This window comes from Lissotriton vulgaris, chromosome 10 (assembly GCF_964263255.1).
Source record: "Lissotriton vulgaris chromosome 10, aLisVul1.2, whole genome shotgun sequence".
In the NCBI taxonomy this organism is placed as follows: Eukaryota; Metazoa; Chordata; class Amphibia; order Caudata; family Salamandridae; genus Lissotriton; species Lissotriton vulgaris.
The window spans coordinates 638,649,712-638,666,032 of NC_141698.1; the positions used below are offsets into that span (position 1 = coordinate 638,649,712).

General features: G+C 45.2%; 1 protein-coding gene across 4 annotated transcripts in view; it reads left to right on the plus strand.

The window, feature by feature from the left end:
* Nucleotides 1–16,321, plus strand: part of DPP6 (dipeptidyl peptidase like 6) — a 2,152,278-nt gene that overhangs the window by 2,113,619 nt on the left and 22,338 nt on the right. For all 4 annotated transcript variants that reach the window (XM_086941474.1, XM_086941473.1, XM_086941476.1 and 1 more), the window contains exon 23: nt 8,539–8,597. In XM_086941474.1, coding sequence (XP_086797600.1) covers nt 8,539–8,597 — 59 coding nt within the window. The remainder of the gene's footprint in view (nt 1–8,538; nt 8,598–16,321) is intronic.

Sequence of the window (16,321 nt, forward strand, 5' to 3'; positions counted from 1 at the left end):
ATATAGCTCCGGCCTGGACGTTTGTATCAACTTGTGACGAATAGTTCTAATGCTGGATTTCTGTAGGATTTCTGCCACTGACTGATTTAACCTTTTTATCGATTTATTCACTGCTTTCGTGGGTGCGCCCCGCGACCATACCTGCCTCGGGATGACTTCAGACCAAATTAATATAGCCTTAGGCAAAATATTTTTGACAGCTGCTAGCGTAGAAAACAAGAACTCTTTCACTCCTCTCCTTCCGGCCGGAATCATATTGTTGCCTCCACAGTGCAACACGAATACATCTGGATAAGGCATGCCTCTGGCCAAAGCCGCCTGTAAATCCTTCGGGACGTCAGCTAGGAGCTGCCCGCCTATCCCCACCCAATGATGATCCCATCCTTGCGCCATGTGCACCCTTTTTTCAAGTGTCTCTTTGAAGATCACCCCCGCCCTGCGAATGAAGGAGTGGCTGCACCAACATATTTGGATTCTCTTAGGGGAGGTACCTATAGTAAACATTAAGAGACACGGTAAGAACGGTCCTATGCAGAAGGGCGGTAAAAGTAATGATAAAGACTGTTAAACTAATTGCGGACGGACATAACGTTCATAGCATGTTGATTTCCAACGACCCAATCTCTTAATCGCCTGTTCGGGCAGCCCCAATCCAGCAGCTGTGGTTGCTGCACCGATCCGAAAAGAATGGGATGCAAAGTCGGTCGGGTCAACACCGATCTTTGCCAAGGTCATTTTTACTACCCTTGTAAACTGGAACCTGGTGAGGGGTAGACCATTCCTGTGAACCAGTACTCTATCATCAGCCCCTTGAGGCCTGGCTTGCATGAACCCTCTCATCAAGTTAACTGGGCAGTAAGACTCCCCCTCTACTCTACCCAATTGTAACCAAGCCCCTTTACCTAAAGGGTCTGTTTTCGACCTTCGAACTCTGAGTCTCAGGACATCTTCTGACTCTATTATGTCTGAACACCTTAAGCCTCCCTCCCTATCTGTTTTAGATGCCGGGAGTAATTCAGAGATCCGTAGTGCTCCACAAAAGGCTAACACGTAGGCCACCCTAAATAATTGGGTCTCGTATGGGGAAAAACAAACGAGCGGTAACGTCTCCAAGATTTTAACCAACTTCCCTACATCTATGGGCCTTCTGGAGTCCTTTGCCCCAGGCGTCAAGCGCTCCCAACCCCTCACAGCTCTTCTCACCCTCTGGTCTTTCGTTGGGTCTGTAACTCCCTTCAACCCTGCATAGAATGCCAATGCTGATAATTGTCTCTTCATAAATGCCACTGATTTCCCCTTCTCTTTCTGCTGTACTATGAATCCTAACACGCTCTGAGGCACAAAAGCATCTACTAGGCCCGCTCCCCTTAAGTATGTCTTATAACATTCCCAAGACTTTTGATACATACACTTAGTCTTGGGGGCCAAGGATGCTGCTATCAACTCGGAGGCAGTGGGGCACCAAACTTCCATAGCTCCGCTGGGAAAGCTGTCATTGTCTTCTCTGCTTGAGGCCAAAGTGCACGGAATTCTGTCAACTTAAAACGAGATAACGCAACAGCCGCTTTGTTCTCAACACCAGGAACATGCCTAGCAGTGAAATGGACATTGTGGCTCAAGCATTGCAATATTAACTCTTTTAAAAGACGGAGCACCCATGTGCAGGTTGCTCTCTGGTTATTGATCACCATCACTACAGACATGCTGTCTGACCCAAATACAATGTGTCTGTTTGAGAGCATATACCCCCACAAGTGCAACGCCACCACTATGGGGAACAACTCTAGGAAAGTAACGTTACGGGTCAGACCTCGTTCTACCCATTCGTCTGGCCAGTGCTGCATGCACCACTTAGGGCCCAAAATCGCTTCAAAACCAATACTTCCTGCAGCATCAGTGAACAGCTCAAGGTCGGCATTTGTGGTGCTGGCTGACCGCCACAACACCGTGCCATTGAATTCCTGCAAGAAACACTTCCAAATCAATAAGTCCTTTCTCACATCAGCTGATAGTCTCACCCTGTGGTGCTTTGCACGCAGCCCAGACATTGCCCTTGCTATACTCCTGGAGAAAGCCCTGCCCATTGGTATGACCCGCAAGGCAAAGTTCAGTTGGCCCAAGAGGACTTGTAACTAGTGTAAAGTTACTTTCTTTGCTCCCAAGCAATTATCAATTGCGGCCTTGAAGGCATCTACTTTTGACTTTGGCAACCTGCACACATCTGTTCTGGTATCGATTTCAATGCCCAAAAATGTCAGACATGTAGTTGGGCCTTCTGTTTTTTCCGCTGCCAATGGCACCCCCAGAGCTTCAGTCAGGTGCTGGAAGCCCAGCAGGGCCTTCCTGCATGACTGAGAACACTTAGGGCCCATGAATAGAAAATCATCCAAGTAGTGTACCAATGCATGGGATTTGTCTGAGGTCAGGAATTGCTCCACCGCCCATTCTAGGAACCTGGCAAAAGTTTCGAAAACTGCACAAGCAATGGAACATCCCATGGGCATGCACAAGTCTATGAAGTAGTTATCGTCAAAAGTGAAACCCAAAAACTTGTTATCCTCAGGGTGAACAGGAAGTAACCTAAACGCTGACTCAATATCAGCTTTGGCCATTAAGGCTCCTTCACCCAGCGCCTGCAATTTTTCAATTGCTGTGTCGAACGTTGTATAGCGCACCGTGCACAGTTCTGGATCTAGTTTATCATTGACAGACAACCCTGGGGGGCTTGATAGATTATGTATCAGGCGGAATTTGCCCACCTCTTTTTTAGGAACTAAACCCAACGGTGAGCAGACCAAATCAGGGTTAGGTTGATTTTTGAAAGGACCCACGACCCGCCCCAAAGAGACTTCTTTCATGATCTTGTTTCGCGCTGCTTCCATATTCTCAAGCACTGAGCTTTGGTTGCGAGGAGGGACATTAGTGGGGGAGGCTGAAGACGGGATACGGAAACCAAATGTAAAGCCGTGAAGCAGAAACTGAGCCTCCTCAAGTTTGTCATACTTACTAAGGAGGTGTGTCAAAACATGACGTTTAATGGGAGTTGGGAGCCTTGTCGGATGTTTTAGGTGGCTTTCCTTTTGGGGTGGTATGGGCGGACTGTTCTTTGGGATTTCCTGTTTTCTTGAAACATCTGATTTCTGTATGGGATGTTCCCCCACAGTACGAACAGCAGTGTTTGAACCTGCACGAGATCCCCCTAGTACACTCATTTCTGTTAAACTGCCAGCAGGCCTGTTTTTTATCACCAACTCCTTTGTCACTCCGAAAGGACTGACTCTGAGCAGGGGAACTAGTCTTAGACGTTGAGGGCGAAGAATAAAACACTGTGTGCCATAGATTGATCTCCCGTTGGTCCCATGCTATCCCTGGGTGGACTGCTTTCATTTGTCTGAACATTTTATCATATTTTAACCACCCTAGGCCTGGAAACACAGCTGCAGCACCATGTATCGGGGATATGTAACTCATCATTTGAGGACCCAACACGGGATATTTTTCCAGTATGACTGCGGCATAAATGGCAAATCCCGTGATCCAATTCTTCATGGACCAATCTACCCATGACTTCTTTTGATTATATTCGCCCTCTTTCCCTCCTCTGGACTTCCCTGACGCCACCCCTGCATTAATGAGGTCAAAGACATCCACATATTCACCTCTAGGTATCTTTTCTTTCATATCTGCTGGGACGTGCCAGGTGATCCCCGTAGATGGCGATAGGGTCATTGAGGTTGAACCAAACATTAACGGGCTGAATGTCAACATCGGGTGACCTGCCGGCTGCCCTTCAGCCCCCCCCTGTATCTGGCTATTAGGAGACACAGACAAATCCACAGCGGTGTTAGCTATTGGGGCCTGTGGTGGACACCCTAAAGTCGAGTAAGCATTCATCATTACGGGCCCCCCACTTGCCGGGTATGTCGTGGTGGGGATCATCGAGCTTATAGGGCCATTACCAATTGCTTGCCCATGTGAACCATATAACTGCATCCCTGGTAACTGTGCCACCCCTCCGGGTTGTACCCACACTTGCGACACTCCGCTACCTGGTTGCGCCACTACTGGCGGTAACGTACCCTGTAAACAGGACACCCCCGCATGAGCGACAGGGATCCCTCCTATTTGTGTAGACTTAGCAGTAACCTGCTGACCCTCCACGGCGTCCTTGTCCTTATCTGCGACTGAATTCAAATCAATTGTCTCTAGCACCACCTCCTCACCTGGTGATGCTGGTTGGGGCTCTGCCGCCCTGGGCCGCTTGCCTTTTGCCGCCTCTTTAAACCTTTCTGGCGTACGCCTCACTCTCTTGCCTCTCCCTCTTTCTTCCTGTGAATTTGTGTCTGCTCTAGCCCCTTCTCGCATGGTCTTTAGTGCCCAATCCACGCCTTTTTCTTTCGTGAACTCCAGAAGCTCCGTAAGAACGAGGTAATCGTCTTTTTTGGCAGAGGACTCTTTGCCCTTCCGTGCCCTTTTTGGCGGCATCCTGCACTTGAAGAAAACAAGCGTTAGAACTCTTTAAATGACATAACATGCATTTTGATTATCCGTGCTCCCTTTTACCCGGACCCCATTCTACCCCAGGCGTAAGCCACCTTGCCTTAGCTTGAAGCTTGCCCAAGATGAACCAGGTTGGCTGCAGGTGCTTGCGCCTGTCCCCTTGGGTATGATGACAAAAAATAACCTGACTGCCCGTTTACTGCCCTTCTCTCAATAGCCCCAATGCTAAATGCAATCCTTCTTAGAGTGGCATTCACCCCTGCCTCACAATAAATAAAATTGGGTTTTGTGCCTGATTTTAGATAATAACCCTTGTATAAACATTATGCAGTTGTCCTCTACGAAAGCCCCCATGTACCAATTATAATTAAAATTATTATTATTATTATTATTAAACATAACCCTCTCCAAGACGATGTCCAAATTCGTCATCAAGGAGCCTCAACCTTTAAAGCACATAACTATCCTGCTGGCGCCGCGCTGACCGTCATGCGAGCGCCATTCCTGGAATTCCTTGAAGGGGGAGGGGGGATGCATCTCCACCTCGAGCACAACGCTTTACCCAGGGACCTCCGCTGACCTTAACGGTCATGTTAAAGATTACAAATACGGGTATCTTGCGGAGTCCTCATTGTATTTTAAAATTACCGCGCTGGTCCCCCGATCCCGGCGCTTCATTACCGTACAATACAGTTTCGTGAATAAGGAGTTAGGTAGGGGGCTGAGAGCGCTAAAGGATCCTGATCACGCACCGCGTCTGCCACATACCCGCTCGATGCCTTCCCGTGTGCGCGCGACTTACGATGCTTGCAACCCGCCATCCCTCTTTACATTTAAACGCGCCCCCGAGCCGTACGCCTCCCCACCTCCGTTCGCTCTCGCCAATTAAACAACTCGCACGCCTTTAAAACATGCATGCATACCACTTCAACAACCACGGAACACACTGCAAGGCCCGCTAACCTAGATCACGAGTCGGATTGACCCTCGCTGCTTCCACGCGACGGTCCCGCGACGCCTTCTTCACGCGACGTCCGACTCCTGGCGGTCAGCGGACAAAGAGGGGGTCCCTAAGATGGACGCAGGCTTTTAAGCCTCGCGCCCTTCAACTACTTCCGGGGGCGTCAATAAGCCCCGCTTCTATTGGTCTTCGTCCATCTTCACTTCCGGGTCGGCTGACCCGGAAGTGAATCCCTGCCGGATCGGCCCTTTGGCTGTGTGGCGCCTTGCAGTGTTATAAATCGAGTGGCGTAGCTCCACGTACTGCCACCAGGGGCGGGCCCTATGTTCGCCACCCGGTGCAGGTAAGAGCGGGGGAGGAGGGGTGGCGGCTGACGGATGACTTGTGCTTGGGCGTTTCTGGCGGCTGACGGCCAACTTGTTCTCGGAGCGGGAGGATGGTGGTAGTCGACAGACACGACTTGCTCACCTCCACCGCCTCCAAAAACAGTGCTGCCCGCCCATAGCTACCACTGGCGTAACGAAACGTGAGGGGCACCCCCGGCAAGGGACTTGGAGGGACCCCCCTCCGAACGCAATCAGGAGCCCTCCTACCACAGTACTGTTGTCAGGGGGCCCCCTGGAGCTTGGGGGCCCCCCACACCGCAGGGGCTGTGGGGGCCTGTGTTACGCCACTGCTAGCTATGCCACTGTACATATGACATAGATCCTTGTGTATTTGTAATCAAACACATCACAATGTCAAGGTATATGTGTATAGTTTGTGGTACAGATCTCAATGTTTCAGTAATACATCCTAGTGTTATCTATACAAAACCTGTAATTTCCCTTGTGTGGCACGCCTTATCTTATTAACATCACTCATAAGCAGTATCCTCGAATGTCAATAGTGTATATGGGCCAGTATCACAATAATACAAAATGTATCTCACAGAACAGTGTGTGAACATACTTCTCAAATCAGTATTTTAATTTGTTTTAAATGCCTCAGGGCTAAGTGTTTGGGTGACTTTTATATTTTAGATAAGGGACCACCAACAGTTGCCCCATGTTTGTTCTCTAACACTGAATAGCCCTTTAGTATCAAATTGGAAATACAGTTTTATAGAGGCACCAGATAGATAGGTGGTAATTTCACGACTTTTATGGGAACTCTCAATATGGGATGCCACCATAAAATAGCTTCACTATCATTATTATCGACAGCACCACATTTGTACTGAAGATATGTTGACAGGCAAGAGATTTATTTGGCTTGTGATCTCATAGGTATTTGAAGATAAATAGATGCCTGAGGACCTGACAAGAATTGCGAAACACGTTTATTTAGGCTGAAGGTTGTTAACTGTTCCAAATAAAGACTAACATTTTAATTGATGAATCTGCTGTCAACTTAAGGGGGAATTCAAAGTTATTAGGTTGATAGAACTAAATCTCCGGTGTCTCTTAAAAATCTAATACCAATGCCCGAGTCACTTTGCAGTGTCATTTAAATGACGCCCACAATAATATTCTTTAGGTGTTCAAGAAATCAATATGCATTATCCCAGGAAGTCAGTACTGAGGGGCCAGATGTAGGAAGGCTATTACCGGTCAGTAACAGCCGAAATTAACAAATTTCGGCCGTTACCGACCGTTAATAGGCTTTTCTGATATAAGGGCTGAAATTAACGATTCAGTAATTTACCGAATCTGTAATTTAAGGAATCAGTAAATTACTGATTTCCTAATGTAGGGAGCACTTAAATGAATGCTTATCCCATGTGAGGATTCGTTATTTACCATCAGCTACAAGTTGGTGGTAAATAACAAAAACACACCAAAAAGCAATTTTATGCAAATTGCTTCAGTGCCATGTTACAGACTTAGGGCATGTATGTCTGCAACATGTGCACCCATACACAATTGAGGGGTGCAACAGGGTGTCAAAGTGACACCCTGTCACCCTTCAATGTTTTCCCCCTTTTACCGGATCGGTATTTACCGATTCGGTAATTGACATTCATTCCTATGGGCCCATAGGAATGAATGTCAATTACCGAATCGGTAAATACTGATTCGGTAAATACTGAATCTTAACGATTCTGTAATTTTTACAGAACGATTTGCTACATAGCATTTACCGAGTCGAAAATACTGAATCGGTAAAATTCAGTAGTTTTCGAATCGGTAAATGCTATTTACCTACATCTGGCCCAAGATTCTGAAAAAGTGTCTTGTGTCTGGTTATAATAAATAAATCTGGTATTTGTAAAGTGTAATCTAATCACCCCCTTAAGGGTTTCAAGGCTCTGGGGGTCATCGGAGAGATTAATGGCCCGATGTAGGTAATCTCGATTTACCTACTCTTAAATACCGAATCGGTAAATGGGATGTAGGTAATTTCTATTTTTAAATTACCAAATCGGTACGATTCGGTAATTACAGAATCGGTATTTACCGATTCGGTAATTGCCATTCATTCCTATAGGCCTGTAGGCCCATAGGAATGAATGTCAATTACTGAATCGGTAAAAACCCTTTCGGTAATTGGGGGAAACATTGAAGGGTGGCAGGGTGTCACTTTGACACCCTGTTGCACCCCTCAATCGTGTATGGGTGCACATGGTGCAGACATACATGCCCTAAGGGCATGTATGTCTGCAACATAGCAGCGTTTGAAAAGCAAAAAAAATGCTTTTTCAAGGCTTTTTATTATTTACCACCAACTTCTAGAATTCACAGTGGAAAAGTAAAAAAATATTGAGGTCTTGCTTGGAAACTATGTGTCACTGTAGGCATAGAAATCGACAGACAGGTTGGACCAAGTGATCCTATGCTTTCATCAATATTGACTTATTTGTAAATATGTCAATGTTTTCTGCATTTCTATACTTTAATGATCCTGTCATAGTAAATGTGTTTGCCTTGTTCATGTCCCACCACTCACTATGCTGTAGATGTTGTAATGATCATGGCACACGTTAAGAATCCGTGGGAGATCCACAGAGAGTGTATCTGTCATATTCAATAAAGCCAGGACAAGTCACTTATTTAGTACACCACACAACTAACACCTTGCATTGTTTTCCTTTGAAGCTTCTGCATTTTCCGAAAGATATTTGGGATTACATGGAATTGACAGCAGAGCTTATGAGGTATGTCTTTCAAATTTGATTTCTCATTCATTTTAATTGCGTGTTTGACTTAACGCTTCACTTTTAGACTAAGACAAGCCTGAAAATCAACAGTATCTTTGATTTACTTACTTGGAGCCAAATGGTCTTTTATGGGGCTTTAACCAACATCTTGTTATGTGGCACTATAACTTGACTCAGATGTACAGTAAGTGCTTGATATGGATATTAATGATCTAACTACTGACCCACTGCTAGGTTAGCATGAGTGAGTGAGGGAAACCTTGGAAGCTCTCGCCATTCACTAAAATGCTTCAGAAAAACGTGGTGGTTTATTATTTTCCTTTATTATCGCAACAAACCATGTTCATTAGTCCATAGTATTGAGTCTATTGCTTAAAAAGGAGGAAATCGAAGTATCTAAGTGTTACGTTCCAAAGCAAGCATTATACGGGGGAGCTTGTTTCAGAATGCTGCGCAAATTGCTGTTTATGCGCCTTTTTTGAACAAAGAAGTGTTTTGTTTGTGTGCCATAGAGGTCTTTTCTTTTATAAGAAATGTTGAGAGCATTTGCTGGCGCATTCACAGAAAGAGGTTGCCTTCCTTGCACATGGACATTCTTCCTGAAGGATCCTTTTTTCCTTTCTGCCCATTACTCATGGGTCCCTTGCTCACTTTGCCACTGGATGCAATCTAGCCTGGCTAATGAGGGCTGTTAGCCCAAAACCAGACCCAGGATGCTTGTTTCCGGTCCAGGAAAGACATGGTTTGGCAGTTCAGGCTGGACTGTTCCCATGAGGCACAGGGTCAAGACTGATTTGCATATAGCTGTGTCTGAACTGGAGTGGCGAAGTGAGCTAAAGAATGATGATGGATTCAACCCAGATCTGTGACTGGGGGTGAGTGTCTGAAAAGCTTCAGTGCTCCATCCATCATCTCCTTGTGTTTGAACAAGTATCTTAGGCCAACTTCCAAGGGTCCAGGACTAGGGTGGCATCACTTGGCAGAGTAGACTCACAAATAGCACTGTCCTTATGCAGATCAGGAGGCCAACTAATTGGTCTTTAGAGTCACTCTGGGTTCAAGTTTTGTAGGTCCAGTACTTCTCACCTTAGCCAGGAGGGCAGCAGTCCGCAGGTAAGAAAGCATTTCTTCCAGAGCAGCAGTACAGCAGAGTGGCAGCCCTTCATCAGCACAGCAATACTTCTTTCCTGGCAGAGTATGCACCGGTCCAGAAGTGTACTGAAGTGGTAGGGTCAGAGGCCCAGTTCTTTTACCCAGTGGTGCCTTTGAAGTGGGGGAGACTTCAAGAAGGATATTTGAAGTCCACAGGGCTTCTCCCTCCTGCCCTGGTTCCAGATACACTACGGACAGTTATGCAGCCCTTTGTGTTGGGACAGGACACAGTCCATTCAAGTGTAAGTGTGAGGTTGTACCCAGCCTCTTCCCCCATCGAGTCACACCTAAGCTCCCATTGTGTGTGGCTGTTTAGGGGGAAAGACACAAAGCCCAGGTGTCACACACCCCAGGCAAGGGATCAGAGATAGGCTGCAGGCCTCACAGTAGAGAAAACCACATTTCTGAGTTTTTCACTACCAGGACATGCACAACTTAAACTGCATGTACTATCTTTTACTTACACAGCACCCTTCCCTATGGACTACCAAGGGCCTACCTTAGGGGGGACCTATATATAATAAAATGTGAGTTTAAGGCTTGGCAAGTGGTTTTAAACGCCAAGTCAACATGGCAGTGTAACACTGGATTCAGGCAGCCATGGCAGGCCTGGGACAAGTTTTAGAGGGCTACTTATGTGGTTAGCACTATAAGTGCTGCAGGCCCACTGGTAGCATTTAATTTAAAGGACCTGGGTTTATGGTAAAACACTTTACAAGGGACTTACAAGTAACTTAAATATGCCACTTAGGTATCGGCCAAACAAACCATGTTTAGGTGAGTGAGCACAAGAACTTCAGCACTGGTTGGCAATGGTAAAGTGCACAGAGTCCTAAGGCAAATAAAAAACGAATTCAGCAAAATTGGAGGCAATCAAGCAAAAGGTTTGGGGAAAACCAGCTAAGGCTGACAGGTCTAACACATGCCCACCCCAGCTGAAAGTGAGGAAAACAACCCAACCTCCTGGGAGTTCTAATCACTAAAGCAGAAGAACTTGGAGAGACCATTAACATTGGTGTTGTCTGACCCAGGACTGCTGTCAACCTTAAAGTCCATTCCCTGTAGGGAGATGGACCACCTCAAGAGTTTTGGATACTCACACCTCAGTTGCATTAGCCACTTGAGGGGCCTGTGGTACATCTGAATTTGGAAGTGAGTCCCAAACAGGAATGGTCTCTGCTTCTTCAGTTCCTAGCCCATAGCAACGGTTTCCCTTTCAATAACACTCCACCTCTGTTCCCTGAGAAGTAACCTACTGGAAATGAAAGCTACATGTTGGTCTAGGCCCTCATCAATAAGCTGTCAAAGGACTGCCCCTATGACATGCTTTGAGGCATCAATTTGTACAATGAATTCCCTGGGGCCTTAAGCACAGGGACTGAGCACATGGTCTGCTTTAGAGAGTCAAAGGCTTTCTCGCATGCCTCTGTCCAGATCACTATTCCGGGCTGCTTCTTAGAAGTTAGCTCAGTCAATGGGGCAATAATGGTGCCATATCCCTTGATAAACCTCCTGTAAAAACATGTGAGGCCCAGGTAGGCTCTCGCCTCTGTTTCAGTTTTTGGAGGCTAGCAGGCCATGAGGGCCTCGATCTTGGCCTGGAGGGGCTGCACCTTACCCCCCTCCCCCCACCACAAGGTGTCCCAAGTACACCACAATCCCTTGCGCTATCTGGTACTTACTGGCCTTAATTGTCTGGCCTGCATTTTGCAGGGCCTGAAGCACTTCCTTTAGGTGAAAAAGGTTGTTCTTACAGCGGTTACTGAAGACCGCTATGCGATTCAAGTAAGCAGTGTGGAAGGCCTCCATTCAAGTCATAACCAGGTTCACCATCCTCTGGAATATGGCAGGGGTATTCCTTCATCCAGAGGGCATCACTTTGAACTGGTAGTGGCCCTCTGGAGGGGAGAAGGCTGACCGATCCTAGGCTCCTTCAATTAGGGCAATCTTCCAGAACCCTGATGTCAGGTCAAAGCTACATAGGAACTGGGCAGCCCCATACCTGTCAATCAGCTCATCAGCTCTGGGAATGGTATGAGTATCAGTCTTGGCAACTGAGTTGAACCTTCTGTAATCCACAGAGAATTGGATTTCTGGTGTAGTGACCAGAACAGCAGCTTTTGGTATAAGCATCACTGGGCTGGACCAGGGGCTATTGGAGGGCTCATCCAACATCTTGGAGACCTCCTTGTTGATGCATACCCTCAGTTTGTCAGACAGCCTGTATATTTTATTTTGGACAAGGATTCAGTCTCCTGGGTCCACATCATGAGTACACACATGGGTAATCTCAGGGGTGATGGAAAACATAGAGGAGAATTGTTCTAGCAAGTGGTTACAGTCCCTCTGCTGTTCTGAAGTCAGGGTAGTGGAGAGGTTTACACAGTCCACTGACCCATCCTTCTCTTGCAAGTTTAGGAGTTTACTGTCAGAGTCACCTGAGGTCTCTGCGGGGACGAGAGGCAGGAGACTGATGAATAGTTCCCAACTTCCCTCTACCACTAGACCACCCAACAAGGTCAAAGCAGTACCAGTGAATAGGGGAAAGAGGGGAGACAAGGGAGGAAGATGGCAGCAGAAGATTCAACACACGTCCTGCACCAAGGAAACACCACAGGAGACCGGCTGAAGATCCTGTGAACAGAAGGCCGAATTAATGTGTTGCTAGATTGGGTACATAAAGTCATATAAATATTGCACTATATAAACATTCTACCTGGGAATCTCCCCTCTTCCACTTGTGTCCAGATATGTAAAAAAGGTGAGAATCAGGTGCAATATTCCCTAAACAATAAACAAAACAAGAATTAACAACGGTGGCATGGTGTGATGTATACCAGCAATGTAGTAGCCTAAATGAGCTGCTTACCCCTTTGTTATTGAAGCACGAGATATCAGGTGGCAAAATAAGGAATTGATATTCGCAGGTTGTTAACAGCACAACCTACAATAAAATAATGAAAGAAAAATATATGACCACCTATTTTGCAGAGCTTCCAAGACTCATAGAATCATGCAAATGACGAAAAAGGTAAGTGAGAATAACATTCCGGTAGACTCTGATCTATGAGTAAATCAGCTAATGAGCTCCTTACATCAGGAGCCAATAATAGACACACTTGGTATGTAAATGTAACAAACAACACCCAACAATACCCATAAAGGAGAGCATTAAATGTGAGGCTTCGTATCATATAATAAAAATACAGATGATCAGTGTGCGTCGAGATAATACACCACTGATCACAAGTCTTAAGGATTCACACTTGGGGTGCTATTGGTTAGCGGGAGCGCAATACCACCATGATTTTATGGAGAGACTGAGAGGAGCAAGAAAAGGGCCCAAGAAGACCCCCGTGCTGTGAGCAGGAGCAGGAGAATTGCAGGTAAGTGAAAGTCCAACTGGAACCAAGGTGCAGCAGATTTCTGAAGATGCGAAGGCTCCCAAAGACACGGCGGCTACAAAGTCGGAGACGGAGATCCGGAAGTGACGAGGGAGACCCGGTCGGACCAAGAAAAACCTGGAATGCAAAGCGTTCGTGTTGCAGATGTGTCTCCTTTTATGTGGGCGGAGACTTCGTCTCTGCTGCCTCGGACTCGGATCACGTACTACCATGACAGTTACGGAGACGTTCAATCTCCTCTTCCTTCCCATCATCTGTCCCCAACAACATGGTGACCTCAGACCTCTCAAAGTGTGGTTTGAGACGGTTGATATGGTAAACCATTTCAGTGTGTCTGGGGGTCTTGAAGTTCACAAAATAGGTGGCCTCCCCCTTCATCTCAATAATTTCATAAAGCCCAGTCCAACGATCTTGGAGGGCTAAGGACTCCAAGGGCTCTATCACCCACACCTTTCCCAGGCTGGCCTCCACGTTTTCAGAAGCCTTCTTCCAAAACTGGGCCATCTGTTTCCAGAGGGCTAGAATGTAGCTAACTACATCATAGAAATGTTTCTTGGGAGCATGCTCATAACCCTCCCTAACCAGGCTGAGATTTCCACTCACAGGGTGACCATACAGAATCTCAAAAGGGCTCAAAATAACCCCTTGTAAGCAAAAAGCAGGCATGGTAACAGGATGTCACACTTGCGCTTCATGGGCTCAAGCAGGCTCTTGATCATGTGGTTGAAGGTCATGTTGAACCTCTCAACAAGCCCGTTGGTTTGTGGAAGGTTGAGGGTGGAGAACTTGTAAATATCTCCTCGTTCCTTTCACATTCACTGCAAACATGCAGACATTAAGTTCAGACACCAGTTCCATGTATGCTGACGACACCCAGATCTACATCAAGATCTCCTCCATCGAGGAGATTCTCTCCATGAATGAAGCCTTGAAACTGACTGTCCAATGGCTCTCATCGAATCAACTCAAACTCAACGCAAAGAAGGGGAGAATTTCTTCTAATATCCCCAGCAAAAACCAACCCTGAGACTCCGATATGGATCAAGGCCATCACAGCCTTGTACTGCCCTCCAACTATCATGGACTCGGCCAAATCCCTCGGAATAACCCTGGACGGCAACTTGAACATGCGGCACCACATCAACTCAATGGCTAAATCAGCCAGATCCCACCTGAGCTATCTAAGGAAACTGAAACCTTTCCTCGACACTCCCAACCTGAAAATGGCAGTCCAGGCACTAGTCATCTCGAGACTGGAATATGGCTGCTTTACCTTCTCGAGTTTACCCAAGATCTCGCTGGCACCTTTAAAACCCTATCATAAAACAAGGAGAGGGGCTCTTTTCAACCAAAGGGAATGGAGCACCCAAATACTATGTAGTAAAAAAGAAGGGTTTCCCTTTAGTATCGTTTAGCTTAAAGGCCAGTAATGCCACATTTATCAATCCACATACAGCACAATTCACAGATCAAAGATAATAACAATAAAGCACTTACAAAGAAAATGGCAGTAATATTAAAATATATAACAATATTTATTAATCATTAAAAAACAACAAGGATCCCTAATGCTCAAATTCATTAAAATGATACACAGAAAATATTTTAAATAAACAACATATTGGGAAACTTTTATCATAAAAGACAGGAGACATTCAGACAGTTGACTTTGTCTTGATAATGTTAATTCAGATACACTTGGTACAACAGAGGGCAAGAGTTTTGATTCCCTATCACTGTAACACTGTTGACCTTTCCGAATTTAATAAAAGCTAAAGCATTGACGCGTTTGGGTGGTATTAGATTGATAGGACCACCTTCTTCAGGACAAATTTAATATCCATCTCCTTTTGACTGGTGTCACCTAATATAAAGTAAAACAAAACATTCATTTACCTTTAATAAATACAAACAAAAACATATCTAAAATAGTTTTGCAAAAGTTTCATAAAGCAATTACAATGTAGTCTAATCAGTCCTAAAGTATACCATCACTACATATACAGTAAGTCTAGTGCGCTCTTAGTCTCAGGCATTATGTAAGCTTAATTACAAGTAGTTTCCTACAACTAGAAACCTATTATTACAACCATACTATCATGGCCACTCCTGGTTGTACATTAGTCTTTGTAAGTGCTCCATTTTTAGTAACAACAAAATCATTCATCCTTCCAAACCAATGTTTCAAATTTCATAAACCTTAGGACTCACCCGTGCAATTGCACATAAATGAAAACTCCTCCACGCTTTAATTAAAAAAGGTAGGGTACTGCAATGTTGAGAATGGAATCTGTGGAGTATAGCAAAGTCAATATTAATGCTCCTACTGAGGTAATTTTAGACAGTCTTTAGATTAACTGATTTACTATAGCTAATTTTATATGGTGGACATTACATTTTCTTAATCAAATAGATATTATTTGAGTCGATTACCTTGTACGGTCAATCGAGCCACCTAAAGGCCAACCCTGTCAATGGAACCACAAATGCACAAGATTGTGATACCAAAGCTCACTGGCTTTCATGTAAACTACAGCCCATTAAATTCTAAGGCTAAATAAACTTGGTTCTGTTATTACCTTATTATTAAATACACGGTGATTGTGTATTTTTTCCCACCAGAAGGGATGTTTCTGTCCCCTATGTTCTCAGGAAGTTCACCTTTATCAAGAAATATATAGGAATCCCCTCTATGTTAATTACGCATTCCTAATTTTGTGAACAAATAAAGTGAATAAACATATTACCATCAAAAGAGCAGGCACTGTCTCACCTTATTTAAATCACAAAGGACTTGTTGCGTTATAATACTTAATTCTTAGCCCGGGGTATGATATGGTCGTGGCTGCATCCGTCGAGGCAAGTGTATTAGGAGAGATCGAAAGGGAATCATTAATCTCTATACAGGCCTCTTATTTAATGAACATGCATTATGTTAAAACTCACTATTGTTCATATATTTTTTAATTAACTTAAAGGTGCACCCGAAAAACTAGTAACTAACCGAATTATCCCGCTAGGTCCCGGAAAATGTCCGGACACTCATCGATAGTTCTATTAACGGCGTGGACACACTATAAATTGTATATTAATCTTAGAGTGTGTCTACTGCAGTATCGTCTCGCTACGGTGGCGGTAGCCCAATCAACTAATCCTACTCGCCAC